General features: G+C 44.1%; 1 protein-coding gene across 1 annotated transcript; it reads left to right on the forward strand.

Annotated features, from left to right (window-relative positions):
- The first annotated feature begins 7,681 nt into the window (after positions 1 to 7,681).
- mrps25 (mitochondrial ribosomal protein S25) lies at positions 7,682 to 15,865 on the forward strand. Its single transcript, XM_033020769.1, has 4 exons — positions 7,682 to 7,876; positions 13,006 to 13,112; positions 14,368 to 14,455; positions 15,650 to 15,865. The coding sequence occupies exons 1-4, from the start codon at positions 7,743 to 7,745 to the stop codon at positions 15,840 to 15,842; spliced, it is 522 nt and encodes a 173-aa protein (XP_032876660.1). The 5' UTR covers positions 7,682 to 7,742; the 3' UTR covers positions 15,843 to 15,865.
- The last annotated feature ends 325 nt before the right edge of the window (positions 15,866 to 16,190 follow it).

The raw sequence follows: 16,190 nt of genomic DNA on the forward strand, positions 1-16,190 counted from the left end.
GTGCAGGAGTAGACCATTCGGCCCTACGAGCCAGCACCGCCATTCAATGCGATCATGGCTGATCATCCACAATCAGTACCCCGTTCCTGCCTTCTCTCCATAATCCTTAACTCCACTATCCCTATCTAACTCTCTCTTGAAAGCATCCAGAAAACCAGCCTCCACTGCCCGCTGAGGCAGAAAATTGCACACACTCACAACTCTCAGTGTGAAAAGGTTTTTCCTCATCTCCGTTCTAAATGGCTTACCACTTATTCTAAAACTATGGCCCCTGGTTCTGGACTTCGCCCAACATTGGGAACATGTTTCCTGCCTCTAGTATGTCCAAACCCTTAATAATCTTATATGTTTCAATAAGATCACCCTTATCCTTCTAAGTTCCAAGGTACACAAGACCAGCCACTCCAATCTATCAACATATAACAGTCCCGCCATCCCGGGAATTAACCTCGTGAACCTAGGCTGCACTCCCTCAACAGCAAGTATGGTCTTCCTCAAGTTTGGAGACCAAAAAGGAGACAATACTCCAGTGTGGTCTCACTGGGGCCCTGTACAACTGCAGGACGGCCTCTTTGCTCCTATACTCAACTCCTCTTGTTATGAAAGTCAACATGCCATTCGCTTCTTCACTGCATGCTGTACCAGCATGCTTAATTTCAGTGACAGATGATCAAGGACTCCCAGATTCCGTTGTACTTCCCCTTTTCCTAACTTGACACCATTTAGATAATAATCTGTCTTCCTGTTTTTGCCACCAAAGTGGATAACCTCACAATTATCCACATTAAACTGCATCTGCCATGCATCTGCCCACTCACCCAACCTGTCCAAGTCACCCTGCATCCTCACAGTTCACACTGCCACCCAGCTTTGTGTCAGCACCCTACCCCCAATACCATGTGCCCTAATTTTGCCCACTAATCTCCTATGTGGGACCTTATCAAATGCTTTCTGAAAGCCCAGGTACACTACATCCACTGACTGTCCTTTGTCCATAATCCTGGTTACATCCTTAAAAAATTCCAGAAGATTAGTCAAGCATGATTTCCCCTTCGTAAATCCATGCTGACTCGGACCCGATCCTGTTACTGCTACTGTGCCGCTATTTCATCTTTTATTATTGACTCTAGCATCATCCCCACCACCGATGTCAGGGTAACTGGTCTATTATTCCCTGTTTTCTGTCTGCCGCCCTTCTTAAAGAGTGGGACAACATTAGCTACCCTCCAATCCTGAATCTATAGAACATTGGAAAATGATCACCAATGCGTCCATAATTTTTAGAGCCACTTCCTTAAGTACCCTGAGATGCAGACCATCAGGCCCTGGGGATTTATCAGCCTTCTGTCCCATCAGTGTACCCAACACCATTTCCTGCCAAATGTGAATCTCCTTCAGTCCCTCTGTCACCCCAGATCCTCTGCCTAGTACATCAGGAAGATTATTTGTGTCCTCCTTAGTATCCAAAGTACCTGTTCAACTCATCTGCCATTTCTTTGATCCCCATAATAAATTCATTCTTTTCAGTGTTCAAGGGTCCAACTTTGGCCATTACTAGTTTTTTTCTCTTCACATACCTAAAGAAGCTTTTACTATCCTCCTTTATATTCTTGGCTAGCTTACCTTTGTACCCCATGTTTTCTCCCCGTATTGCCTTTTTAGTTATCTTCTGTTGCTCTTTAAATGTTATCCAATCCTCTGGTTTCCCGCTCATCTTTGCTATGTTATATTTCTTATCTTTTATTTTTATACTCTCCCTGACTTCCCTTGTCAGCCATGGTTGCCCCTTACTCCCCTTGGAACCTTTCTTTCTCTTTGGAATGAACCGATCCTGCACCTTCTGTATTATTCCCAGAAATACTTGCCATTGTTGTTCCACTGTCATCCCTGCTAGGGTACCTTTACAGTCAACTTTGGCCAACTCTTCCCTTATGGCTCCATAGTCCCCTTTGCTCAACTGTAATATCAACACCTATGATTTACCCTTTTCCCTCTCACATTGTATATTAAAACATATCATATTATGGTCACTACCTCCTAATGGCTCCTTAACCCTTATCAAATCCAATTCATTGCACAACACTAGGTCCAGAATTGCCTTCTCCCTGGTAGGCTCCAATACAAGCTGCTCTAAGAATCCATCACGGAGGCACTCCACAAACTTCCTTTCTAGTTCAGTTCCAGTTGGGGTCCAGTTCCAGCCTGATTTTCCCAGTCTACCTACATGTTGAAATCTCCCATAACAACCGTAGCATTACCTTTGCGACATGCCAATTTTAACTCTTGATTCAACTTGCACCCTATATCCAGGCTACTGTTTGAGGACCTGTAGATAACTCCTATTAGGGTCTTCTTACCCTTACAATTCCTCAGTTCTATCCATACTGAATCTACATTTCCTGATTCTATGTCACCCCTCGCAAGGGACTGAATTTCATTGCTCACCAACAGAGCTATCCCACCCCCGCCCACCTGTCTGTCTTTTCAATAGTACGTATACCCTTGAATATTCAGTTCCCAGCCCTGGCCCTCTTGCAGCCATGTCTCTGTAATTCCCACAACATCATACTTGCCAATTTCTTACTGAGCCTCAAGCTCGCCCACTTTATTTCTTATACTTCACGCATTCATATACAACACTTTGACTTCGGTATTCATCACCCCTCTCACAACGATCACTATTGGTTCTGACCTTACTCTCTTATCCCTTCTCGAACTTTCCTTCCCATTAATTGGGGAGTCTTTTGTAACTTTTCCTGTACTCACTTTCCCTTTAACTCCTTCCTTATACTCCCAATTTGTCAATCTCTCCCCCCCACTATTTAGTTTAAACCCACATGTGTAGCACTAGCAAGCCTGCCTGCCAGAATGTCGGTCCCCCTCCAGTTAAGGTGTAACCCGTCCCTTTTGTACAGGTCACCCCTACCACAGAAGAGATCCCAGTGGTCTATAAATCTTAATCCTTGCTCCCTGCACCAGCCCCCCAGCCACACATTCAGATCCCCTATCTCCCTGTTCCTGCCCTCACTAGCACGAGGTACTGGAAGCAATCCATAGATAACCACCCCAGAAGTCCTTCTTTTCAGTCTTCTTCCTAACTCTCTAAACTCGCGTTGCAGAACCTCCTTCCTCTTCTTCCCGACGTGCACAATTTCAGTCTGAAGAAAGGTCTCGACCCGAAACGTCGCCTATTCCTTCGCTCCATAGATGCTGCCTCACCCGCTGAGTTTCTCCAGCATTTTTGTCTACCTTTGATGTTTCAAGCATCTGCAGTTCTTTCTGAAGGAGCTTTACAGGAATGCCCCCTAGTGGCCAGTTCCCCATTGTGTAGGAAGGAACTGCAGATGCTGGTTTAAACCAAAGATAGACACAAAAAGCTGGAGTAATTCACTGGTTCAGGCAGCATCTCTAGGGAAAACTAGGAATAGGTAATGTTTCGGGTTGAGACTTCTTCAGACTGTGAGCCAGGGTTCATTTATCCCAGTCTGCATTTTTTTTAAAACAGCCTTTATTTTGTTTAGGTTTATCTCAATTTTTAAATGTATTTTTTAACGAACTATCGGTCTTAATTAACTATTAAAAACAGGAGGAGTTGTGTGTCCAGTAAAAGTTAATGAACAATGAATGAAAGTCAAGAAGCTGCAGGTGCTGTAAATCAGAAACAAAAATTAGCAATATAGGAAACACTCATGTGGTCAGGCAGTTTCTGTGGAAAGAGAAACAGAGTTGACATTTCAAGTTGAAGATGCCTCATCAGAGCTGGGAAAGAGAAAGCAGGTTGGTTTTAAGTTGCAGTTGCTCTGCCCTATTTCTAAATGTATCCAGCATTTTGTCTTTTTGTTAGTGAGATCCAATTCATATTTAACATATTTACACTGGCTTTCTCTCATCAACCCATCCTTATCGAGGTGACTGCTAATCGTATCCTTATGCCCCTGTCCCACTTAGGAAACCTGAACGGAAACCTCTGGAGACTTTGTGCCCCACCCAAGGTTTCCGTGCGGTTCCCGGAGGTTTTTGTCAGTCTCCCTACCTGCTTCCACTACCTGCAACCTCTGGAAACCACCTGCAACCTCCGGGAACCGCACCGAAACCTTGGGTGGGGCGCAAAGTCTCCAGAGGTTTCCATTCAGGTTTCCCTTGTGGGACAGGGGCATAAGTTATTTTTACTAGAACATTTCTCATTTACTGTGATTAAATGACTGGTCTCTTGTTCCTGGTTTATCCCTAGACCCTTTTTTTGAACAAAGATGTATTTGGATTTTATTTGTCCTCTGAAATGTCTCTAAATTTTGTGATGTATAGAAGATTATAGCCCAAAGTTTCTGCAATGTCCTCCCTTACTTCCCTAGAATGCATCCCATCTAGACTGGGTGAGTTACCTACTTTAAGTGCAGCTGTCCATTCTAGTCACTTCAAATCCCAATGACATCCTCTGTTGCGGAGGATTGAGGCAGTGGTGCTGTGAGGGCCAGGTACTGCTGGAGACGGGTATTTAATGGGGTGTTACGCTTTGCCCAGTCTGTATCCCATGGCTGCACCTCCCTATCCTACTCCCCAATATCGCATGCTCACCGGTAACCAAAAACTTAACACAGCAGTGATAAAAGTAAGACAGACATAAAATGCTGGAGTAACTCAGCAGGACCGGCAGCATCTCTGGATTCCTTCTATCCAGAAATGCTGCCTGTCCCTCTGAATTACTTCAGCATTTTGTGTATATATTTTGTGCAAACCAGCATTTGCAGTTCCTTCCTACACATTTCCCCTAGTCATAAAAGTAATGTGGCTGAGGGTCGATATCGGACAATGACCCCCAGCACAGGAAGGGAGAGGCCAGCAGATGCTTATTGATGTTTACCGAATAGTGAAAGGCTTGGATAGAGTGGATGTGAACAGGATGTTTCCACCAGTGGGAAAATCGAGGACTAGAGGTTATAGTCTTTGCCTGTGTGTGAATGTGTGTGAGTGATTGGTGGTGGTCGGAGGGGCCGTAGGCGCAGATTGGCAGCCACGCTTCCGTCAGTCTGCCCCAGGGCAGCTGTGGCTACAGAAGTATCTTACCACCACCGAGTGTGACTGAGGAGTGAATGAATAATGCGATGTAAAGCGCCTTGAGTATTAGAAAGGCGCTATATAAATCCCATCCATTATTATTATTATTATTATAGTCTCAAAATTAAAGGACATTTTTTTAGGAATGAGATGAGGAGAAGTTTCTTTCGTCAGATGGTGGTGAATTTGGAATTATTTGCCACAGAAGGCTGTGGAGGCCAAGTCAATGGATAATTTTATGGCAGAGATAGATACATTCTTGTTCAGTACGGCTGTCAGGGGTTATGGGGAGAAGGCAGGAGAATGGGGATAGGAGGGACAGATCAACCATGATTGAATGGCGGAACAGATGATGGGCCGAATGGCCTAATTCTGCTCCTGTCACTTATGATGCCGGCACAGACAACGGGGTGTGGGGGAGAGGGCTTCTCTCCACAGATGCTGCCTGACCCGCTGAATTACTCCACAGGTGCTGCCTGACCCGTTGGCTCACTCCAGCGCCCAGCACTCCAGCCCAGAACCAAGGGGTCACAGTTTAAGAATAATGGGCCTGTCCCGCTTAGGCAACTGCAGGAGACTATGCGGTTGCCACATGGTCGCCACATGTTCGCAGGTTGCAGGGGAGCCGCCTTTATGGTCGTGAGGAGTTCCCGCATTCTGGGAACTAGTTGCGGCCTCATTACGGTCATGTTGAAAAATTAGCGGCGACTAGAATGAAGCCGTTATGGAGAGTAGCGAGAATTCTCGTGCCGTAGGTGGGTCACCAGGAGATCATAGAGGGTTGCCAGGAGGTCGAAGGTTCTGGTAGGTTGTAGCCGGTGCTGAGCGGTGAATTTCAGTGGCTCATTGGGAAAAAAAACGTAAGCAGTAGTTTTCAGAACCAATGATAACCGACTGGTAATGTTTAATGTCCGCCGAGCTTCACGGCCGTGTATCTCTGGTAGGTATGTTACAAAACTTACCTTCAGCGGCGCTGCAGATCTGTCGCTGCCCGTGTGCGCGACTTTGGCGCCTTTGAGAGGGGGGCGGGTTTAAAATGCCTTGTTTCTCCAGCCTATTCAAATCGATGTCTGTCAGGCTGCTAACGAATAATCGCTTCGACTGCCGTTTTATTAAGTTTCTTTTAAACTGCACTAAATATTTTACGAACAGTAAATTAAAAATAATCTTCTAAAGCCGTCAACGCTGACAACGGGGACGGATTTAATGTACGGGACAGGTAAAGGAAAGCCGTTTATTTTATATATAAACTTGCTTCTAAGGATGCCTTTAATCAAAATTCCACGTTGCGAAAATGTCATTATGTAAATATACGAACCGGCAGTATTTTTCCTGCCGCTATGGGGTTTAAATTCACCGCAAATGCAACGTTCCAAACCAGCACATTCCACAAAATCCCACTCGCAAGATGATTTAAATGGCCATTTATTTACGGGAATTAAACGCTAAATTCCTTCCTTTGGCCTATAAATTAATGACAATGAGATTTAAAAATCATGTTATATTGTGAATTATTGTGTGAATGTTATTTGAACCCTTAGGCTATTTAAAAATGTTAACTTTTTCTTAAGAAATGGATAGATGTTTAGATCTAGTAATTGAATTTTGTAATTAGCTACAATTGGGTAACTAACTAATTATATGCTTTAATTTCAGGTCATCCAAGTAAGATTGTTTCATATTTGTTTCAGAATGCTTCAATCTATAATAACTGAAAATGTCATTCAGTTCTCTTAATTTTTAAGAAAGTTATGGGCTTTTGACTGTCCTTGATCACAGCTTTTGAGTTAAGTCAATGGAAAAGCAATAGGGAACAAGATGCTAATTTCAGAGTGAAGATATGAAAGTGAATTAGGTGTCAAATTAAATTTCTTTTTATGCTTTATTTAATGGGATAAATTGCAGACTTGATTTTTAAAATCTCAAAATTTTGTAACATTGCTATCTCTGGCTTCTTAAAAGAGAGTTCAAGTTCTTCAAGAGAGTTAGATTTAGCTCTTAGGACTAAAGGAATCAGGGGATATGGGGAAAAAGCAGGAACTGATTTTAGATGACCAGCCATGATCATATTGAGTGGCGGTGCTGGCTCGAAGGGCCGGATCAAAGATGGCCGGATGGCCTACTCCTGCGCGGCGTCTATTGTTCTGTTTCCATGTGTCCGTCTCCGCCACGGACAAACCGACCTCAGCCGGGCATAGCGCGCAGGCGCAGGGCTGCCGGGGCCAGCCGGGCATAGTGCGCAGGCGCGGGGCTGCCGGGGCCAGCCGGGCATAGTGCGCAGGCGCGGGGCGGCCGGGGCCAGCGGGCATAGTGCGCAGGCGCGGGGCGGCCGGGGCCAGCCGGGCATAGTGCGCAGGCGCGGGGCGGCCGGGGCCAGCGGGCATAGTGCGCAGGCGCGGGGCAGCCGCGGGGCCAGCGGGCATAGTGCGCAGGCGCGGGGCCAGCGGGCATAGTGCGCAGGCGCGGGGCCAGCGGGCATAGTGCGCCGGCGCGGGGCCAGCGGGCATAGTGCGCAGGCGCGGGGCCAGCGGGCATAGTGCGCAGGCGCGGGGCCAGCGGGCATAGTGCGCAGGCGCGGGGCCAGCGGGCATAGTGCGCAGGCGCGGGGCCAGCGGGCATAGTGCGCAGGCGCGGGGCCAGCGGGCATAGTGCGCAGGCGCGGGGCGGTCGGGAGGAGCGGCGCGGCCATGCCGATGAAAGGCCGCTTCCCGGTCCGCCGGACTCTCGAGTACCTGCGCAAGGGGGCGGTGGCGTTGAAGGACTCGGTGAAGGTGCTGACGGTTAACTACAACACCCACGGGGAGCAGAGTGAAGGAGCACGGTGAGTGGGCTGGGCTGGGGAGGGGAGAGAGTGCTGACTTACTGTGGGGGAAGAGGGCACACCATCAGGCAATATATTTCAGTTCAGAACCTCTTGCTGTTTAAAACTGAAACTTCCCTGTATTTTTCTCCGTGCTTCTGTGCGGCCTTGAAACGTAAAAGGTGGCCATCAACTAAATGCTAGCTCACTAAGCAATTCCATCCCACCACTAATTTCCCCTGTCAACATATCTTGCATTCCCATTAATTTTGTCACCCACCTATCAAGGGGTAATTTACATTGCCCGTTAACTTACCAAAGAACACATCTTTGGGATATAAAAGGAAAGGATATAAATATCTTAGAGCAGCTTGTACTGGAGCCTACCAGAGAAAGCAATTCTGGATTTAGTGTTGTCTAATGAACCCAATAAGGGAACTCAAAGTAAAAGAACTCAAAGTAGGAGGTTGTGACCATAATATGATAAGTTTTAATCTGAGAGGGAGAAGGTTAAATCAGAAATGTCAGTGTTGCAGTTGAATAAAGGGGACTATGAAGGCATGAGAGAGGAGCTGGCCAAGGTTAACTGGAAAAGGATCCTAGCAGGAATGACGGTGGAACAACAAGGGCAGGAATTTCTGGTCATAATCCAGAAGATGCAGGATCATTTCAATCCAAAGAGGAAGAAAGATTCTAAGGGGAGTAAGAGGCAGACGTGGCTGACAAGGGAAGTTAGGGATAGAATAAAACTAAAAGAAAAGATGTATAACATAGCAAAGCATAGCAGGAAGCCAGAGCATTGGGAAACTTTCAAAGGACAACAGAAGGTAACAAAAAGGGCAACGTGGGGTGAAAAGATGAAGTATGAGGGTAAACTGGCCAAGAATATAAAGAAGGATAGTAAAAGCTTCTTTAGGTATGTGAAGAGAAAAAGATTAGTAAAGACAAATTTGGGTCCCTTGAAGGCAGAAAAGTGAGATTATTATGGAGAACAAGGAAATGGCAGAAGAATGGAACAGGTACTTCCTTAGTGAAGATAGAACATGTGTCTTCCTCAGTGAAGACAGAACCAATCTCCCAGATGTACTAGAGGACAGAGGATCTGGGGAGACATAGGAACTGGAAGAAATTTGCATTAGGTGAGAAATGGTATTCGGTAGACTGATGGGACTGAAGGCTGATAAATCCTCATGGCCTGGTGGACAGCATTCTAGGATACTCAAGGTGGCTCTAGAAATCGTGGACGCATTGGTGATCATTTTCCAATGTTCTATAGATTCAGGATCAGTTCCTGTGGATTGGAGGGTAGCTAATGTTATCCCACTTTTCAAGAAAGGAGCGAGAGAGAAAACGGGGAATTATAGACCAGTTAGCCTGACATCGATGGTGGGGAAGATGCTGTAGTCAATTATTAAACAAGTAATACAGGGGTATTTGGATAGCAGTAAAATGATTGGTCCAAGTCAGCATGGATTTATGAAGGGGAAATCATGCTTGACTAATCTTCTGGAATATTTTGATGATGCGACAAGTAAAATTGATGAAGGAGAGCCAGTGGATGTAGTGTATCTGGACTTTTAGAAAGCCTTTGATAAGGTCCCACACAGGAGATTAGTGGGCAAAATTAGAGCACATGCTATTGGGGGTAGGGTATTGAAATGGATAGATAATTGGTTGGCAGACAGGAAACAAAGAGTAGGAATAAACGGGTGCCTGTCGGAATGGCAGGCAGTGGCAAATGGAGTGCCGCAATGCTCGGTGCTGGGGCCGCAAATATTTACAATATATTAATGATTTAGATGTTGGAATTAAAAGTAACACTAGAAAATTTACAGATGACACAAAGCTGGGTGGCAATGTGAACTGCGAAGAGGATGCTAGGAGGTTGCAGGGTGATTTGGACAGGTTGAGTGAGTGGGCAGATGCGTGGCAGATACAGTATAATGTTGATAAAAGTGAGGTTATCCACTTTGGCGGCAAGAACAAGTAGGCAGATTATTATCGCAATGTTGTCAGATAAGGAAAAAGGGAAGTGCAACGAGACCTGGGTATCCTTGTACACCAGTCACTGAAAGTAAACATGCAGGTACAGCAAACAGTGTAGAAAGCTAATGGCATGTTGACCTTCATAACAAGAGGATTTGAGTATGGGAGTAAAGAGGTCCTTCTGCAGTTGTACAGGCCCCTGGTGAGACCACATCTGTAATATTGTGGGCAGTTTTGGTCTCCTAATTTGAGGAAGGACATATTTGCTATTGAGGCAGTGCAGCGTAGGTTCACGAGGTTAATCCCCGGGATGGCGGGACTGTCATATGAGGAAAGATTGGAAAAACTGGGCTTGTATTCAATGGAATTTAGAAGGATGAGAGGATATCTGATAGAAACATATAACATTATAAAAGGACTGGACAAGCTTGATGCAGGAAAAATGCTCCCTATGTTGGGGAACTCCAGTGAATACAAGCCTAGTCTTTTCAATCTTTCCTCATATGACAGCCCTGCCATCCCAGGGATCAATCTCGTGAACCTACGCTGCACTGCCTCAATCACAAGGATGTCCTTCCTCAAATTAGGAGACCAAAACTGTACACAATACTCCAGATGTGGTCTCACCAGAGCCCTATACAACTGCAGAAGAACCTCTTTACTCCTATACTGAAATCCTCTTGTTATGAAGGCCAACATTCCATTAGCTTTCTTCACTGCCTGCTGTACCTGCACGCCAGCTTTCAGTGACCGGTGTACAAGGATACCCAGGTGTCGCTGTACCTCCCCCTTACCTAACCTAACCCCATTGAGATAAAAATTTGCCCCCTTGTTTTTGCTGCCAAAGTGGATAACCTCACATTTATCTATATTATACTGCATCTGCCCACTCACTCAACCTGTCCAGGTCACCCTGCAACCTCCTAACATCCTATTCACAGTTCACACTGCCACCCAGTTTTGTGTCATCCGCAAACTTGCTAGTGTTGCTCCTAATTCTCTCTTCCAAATAATTAATATATATGGTAAATAGTTGCGGCCCCAACACTGAGCCTCGCGGCACTCCACTCGCCACTGCCTGCCATTCTGAAAAGGACCCGTTCACTCCTACTCTTTGTTTCCGGTCTTCACAGTGCCTGATGTCAGGAATGAAACCAGGTCTTTGGAACTGTGAGACACCAGCTCTATTACAGTGCAACCTCCTAGCATCCTCTTCGCAATTCACACTGCCACCCAGCTTTGTGTCATCTGCAAATTTGCTTGTGTTACTTTTAATCCCATCATCTACATCTTTAATATATATTGTAAATAGTTGCAGCCCCAGCATCGAGCCTTGGGGCACTCCATTCGCCATTGCCTGCCATTCTGACAGGGACCCGTTTATTCCTACTCTTTGTTTCATGTCTGCCAACCAATTCTCTATCCAAGTCAATACCCTACCCCCAATACCATGTGCTCTAATTTTGCACACTAATCTCCTGTGTGGGACCTTATCAAAGGCTTTCTGAAAGTACAGATACACTACATCCACTGGCTCTCCTTCATCCATTTTACTTGTCACATCCTTAAAATATTCCAGAAGATTTCCCCTTCATAAATCCATGCTGACTTGGACCAATAATTTTACTGCTATCCAAATGCGCCTGTATTACTTCTTTAATAATTTACTCCAGCTTCTTCCCCACCATCGATGTCAGGCTAACTGGTCTATAAATCCCCATCATCCCTGCTTATCCAGAAATAGTCAAATTTGTGGCTATGAACAGCCATACCACCCACTCAGGTCAGCGTGGAGAGACTATTCTCTGCACTGAAAATGTTTAAGAAAGAACTGCAGATGCTGGAAAAATCGAAGGTAGACAAAAATGCTGGAGAAACTCAGCGGATGAGGCAGCATCTATGGAGCGAAGGAATAGGCGACGTTTCGGGTCGAGACGTCACCTATTCCTTCGCTCCATAGATGCTGCCTCACTCGTTAAGTTTCTCCAGCATTTTGTCTACCTTCTGCACTGAAAATAATTAAATCATATTTAAGGGCTTCAATGAAAGAGGATCTGGCAGAAGCAATTCTGTTCCTAATGACAAGTTATTAATACATTTTAGGCATGTACTTTTGTAGCAAACTTAACTACCTATGCTACTTTTAATTTCTATTGCACTTGAGAATTTTTGTTGTCATAATTTAGCCATTTAGCTCATACCAGTAGCCTTAGTTTAATACATTTTGGAGTAATGCTTTTATAATTTTTATTTAATTTAATGGAATTTTAATTTTGTCATAGTCCTTTCTGTAATTTTTTTCTTCTTTTAGCATAATGATTTTTTTTCAAGAATAAACAATAAAAAAAAGCCACAATAGTATAGCTACAACCATTAGACTCAAAACTTTAAGGACATGGGTTTAAAAGGTAGCCAATGATTCATGTGGTTTTTACGAAATGCCGTCTTGTGTAATGTCATCATAGCAGATTTAGAATTATTATACCTAGGAGTCGGAGTCGGATACACAAGAAATCAAGGAGTCGGAGTTGGGTGTTTTGGGTATTGACTCCACAGCCCTGGTGGATAGTATTTTATTCCTGTATTTACATTCCTGACTTGTGTCTTGAGGATGGTGGAAATATAAATGTCAGGAGCATTCTAGATTTTCTGCTGTATGCTTTTGCTGTATAACATATTAATGCATTACTAATAGTTTTGGCACCAGGCCCTAACAGTTTTAAATATAAACTCAGGAAATGTTTTTAACAAGCATTTGTACAGAAATAAACATTTCCAAAGATTTGTGCACAAACACCTCCTTCTCTTGGTGTTTTATTGCCTGCTTTAAAAATGTTGCATTTGTAGTTCCTCTATTTTCATTGTCTTGTCTTCTGACCAGTTAACTGCATTTCCATATTGAATTATCTTCCTACCACTCGATGTAACAAAAAACCTTCACTTGTAAATGTTTAAACTTTTTCCATTTCCACCATTAACTTACGCCCTCTAGTATTTGACATTTCTATCGAGGTAAAACTTGGACTTTTGTGGATTGCTAAAAACAAGAGGGCTGAGCTAATTTAATACTGGAGCCAATGGAAGTTGAATTAATCTTTAGTTACGTGTATGCTGCAGTGTTGTTAAGCTTATGATGCCAATATGTTTACATTTTTTCTTTTCAGAAAGTTTGTTTTTTTCAACATACCTCAGATCCAGTATCAGAATCCTTGGGTTCAGATTGTTATGTTCAAAAACCAGACTCCATCATCATTTCTTAGGTTTTATTTAGGTAAGTGTTTTTTTTCCCCTCCTGTTCTAAAGATAGTGATACTACATTAAACCTTTCGATAGACATACTCTCCAAACTAATGCAATGCCATCTTGGTGGGAATGTGAGATGGGAGGGTTAATGTTGGATATCTTGGCTGTGGAGTTAGCAGTGACGGTGCAATCAGTCTCAAATGGCAGTGGGTTATGTGCATGTATGCATGGAAATAGTTTTTGAAAGGTGGGAGAACAACATTGCTTGGGATGCCTCAGCCAGTTTCACCTGGCGATGCTTCTTCAAGGTGGTGGAACATGGTTTCTGTGACCTGGATCAGGTTGTTATGGTGCTGGGTAAGACTGGTTTGATGTTATCACATTGTCTCTGGACTGTCATGAGTTAGTGCTGAAGGACAAAATCTGAAGACGTGGCCTGATGCATTGCCTTGGGGTCACAGTCGTTCCACTGTAAGGAAGGGTCATCAGTGCTTGAGTATACATCATCTTGGAGTGAGTGGGGCATATGGGTGCATGGATGCACTCCCTTCGGGTGCAGCTTTATAATTTAGTGATACAGCGTGGAAACGGGCCCTTAGGTCCAACGAGTCTGCGCTGACCAACGATTACCTGTACACTAGTTCTACATACTAGGGACACTACCAAAGTCAATTAACTTACCAACTATGTAGAGCTTTGGAGTGTGGGAGGAATCCGGAGCACCTGGAGAAAACCCACGCAGGTCACAAGGAGAATGGACAAACTGTACAGACAGCACGCACAGTCAGGATTGAATGCGAGTCTCTGGTGCTGTAAGGCAGCAACTCTACCGCTGTGCCACTGAGTTTCCTGGGGGATGATAGATGAGAAGGAGAGGATGCACCTTGTGGTGTGGGAACAAACAGTCCTGGTATCTGTTTATTTTTGTTTTTTGATATTAAGGATGGCGTTTCCTAAAGGATATGGTTCACAGTGGTATGGTTCACAGTGAGAAGTTAATATTGGAATTGAATGGTGACACAGTCCTTGTTAGCCAGAATGTTAATGGCCAGGTTTCCTCAGAAATATGTTCAGGTCGGTTGATACTCGGCGTGGGTTCATTCTATCTTGGGAATAGGGGTATTGCTGCCTCATTGGCTGGGTCAGTCATAACGGTTGGGATAGGACTTCATCTGCCAGATGTGGGTAATAACGTCAGCCTCTCCTGTAGCAGGAACAGACTGATCCATGAGTTGACTGCATCAGTATAATGTCTAGATTCATGCTTTTGTCATTTTCTCCAGGTGACAGTGAACAGGTTTTGGTTGACGTAGAAGGAAAGAATCACAGAGATATCCTTGAGCATGTCAAGACAATCCTCGGAAAAAGCCAGTAAGCCTTTGTTTTGGCCTTTCTTAGAACCATGTTAGATTTATTAAGATATTTTGAGCCTAATTACTTTACCAAAGGTGTTTCTATAAGTTCACAATATTTACAATTGACTACTTCTATGCCCTCGTGTTAGAGACAGCTCTATGATTGAGCATAGTTTTGCCTTCGCTATGCCACTCTAATTTGTGGCCCTCTTTCAGCTCTTCCTTGGCTCCTCCAAATCCTTCCTCACTCCAAGAACAAACAGCCCAGCCAATACATTCTCATAACTTAAACCCTCTATCCCAGCCAACATCCTGGTGAATATCATCTGTATCCCCTCCAGCACACTCATGTCTCTCTTATGGTGCAGTGACAGTATTCCATTGGTGCATAATCAATGTTTTATAAAGGACCATAACCTTCCTGCTCCTCTGCCTTCCTAATGACAGCAAGTGTGTTCTTCACCACCTTCAGGGATGGATGGGCTTGTGCACCAAGATTCCTCTGTTCCTCAGTCATGCATGCAGCGTTGCCATTAATTGTGGTATGCTTTAAGAAGACTAATAGAGATGAAAAGATCAGGATTACATTTCATGACCATTGTGCTGATCATTTGTCATTTATGTGACATGCAAATTTGCCAATTAAACCACCAGCACTCTTATCCAAATGTTTTGTGTAACAAACAGCACTATCCAAACACACTAATCGCAGACTTACAAATCACAAAAAGTACTCTCGCCATCACCCTCTGCCATATGTCTCCTTCACCACCCTATCCATTGGTGTTCTTATTTTCAGGGAACTATAGACCAGAGATGAAGAGACAACGTGTGATACAAGGATAGAGGTGTGAATAGTGAAGCTGAGTTACTCTAATGCTTTTTTGTTGTTAAACAGCATCCATAGTTCCTTGTTTATCCATGCACTCAATATGACTTTTCTGAATGAATAGCCTTCCAATTTTACTCTCTCTCCAAATGAACAACACTGTCTTGGCACCATGCCTGTGGGCAACTTCTCCCTTCACATTTGCCCTCTAACTCTGCACTACTCTTTCATTGCTGCTAAATGGCTGTGCAGTGTAGCATCAATACAGCTGTTCCACCTGTGCATGGGCTTTCTTGGTAAGCGGCAAGACTCAGTGGCAGTGAACACTCAAATTGTGTCATTTCTTCAGTAGTCCCTGACAATATCTTATTTTTCCCACAGAGAGTTGCAGCATGCAGAAGAACTAGCAAAGAATGTCTATTCCCATCCTGCACATTTTGGAAACAAGAAGTACTGTCTGCGGGAATGCATTTGTGAAGTAGAAGGACAAATTCCCTGCCCAGGATTGGTGCCTTTACCCAAGGAGCTGACTGGGAAATTTCGTGCTGCCCAGCGAATGGAGAAAGCCGTGTAAATAAAGCTTTTAGCAAGAAGTGATTCATTATATTCCCTCAAGCCAGTAACTTATCAGTATGTCAGGCATCTGTTTAGAGTGCTCATTTTGTGTGAATCAAAGTTCAACAATTCAATACAAGATCAATAAAGACTATAATTTATTGTTTAAAAAAACAGGCATATTGATGTTGCCATGGAGCCCTTGCAGAAGCAGCATTGTTTTTCTGAAATGAAAATAAAATGCCGGAAATACTCTGCAGGACAGGCAATACACGTAGAAAATGGGAACAAATTGTGCTAACTGTTCCAAGTATTTTTCTCAAAACAATTCACAGTGCCCTCCATAATGTTTGGGACAAAGACCCGG

Source organism: Amblyraja radiata, chromosome 5 (assembly GCF_010909765.2).
Source record: "Amblyraja radiata isolate CabotCenter1 chromosome 5, sAmbRad1.1.pri, whole genome shotgun sequence".
Taxonomy (NCBI): domain Eukaryota; kingdom Metazoa; phylum Chordata; class Chondrichthyes; order Rajiformes; family Rajidae; genus Amblyraja; species Amblyraja radiata.

Excerpts from the sequence above, each read along its gene's own strand:
- mrps25 (XM_033020769.1), top strand. The coding sequence starts at position 7,743 with ATGCCGATGAAAGGCCGCTTCCCGGTCCGCCGGACTCTCGAGTACCTG. Across the intron at positions 7,877-13,005 it reads GAGCAGAGTGAAGGAGCACG|AAAGTTTGTTTTTTTCAACA; the intron begins GTGAGTGGGCTG and ends TTTTCTTTTCAG. Across the intron at positions 13,113-14,367 it reads ATTTCTTAGGTTTTATTTAG|GTGACAGTGAACAGGTTTTG; the intron begins GTAAGTGTTTTT and ends CATTTTCTCCAG.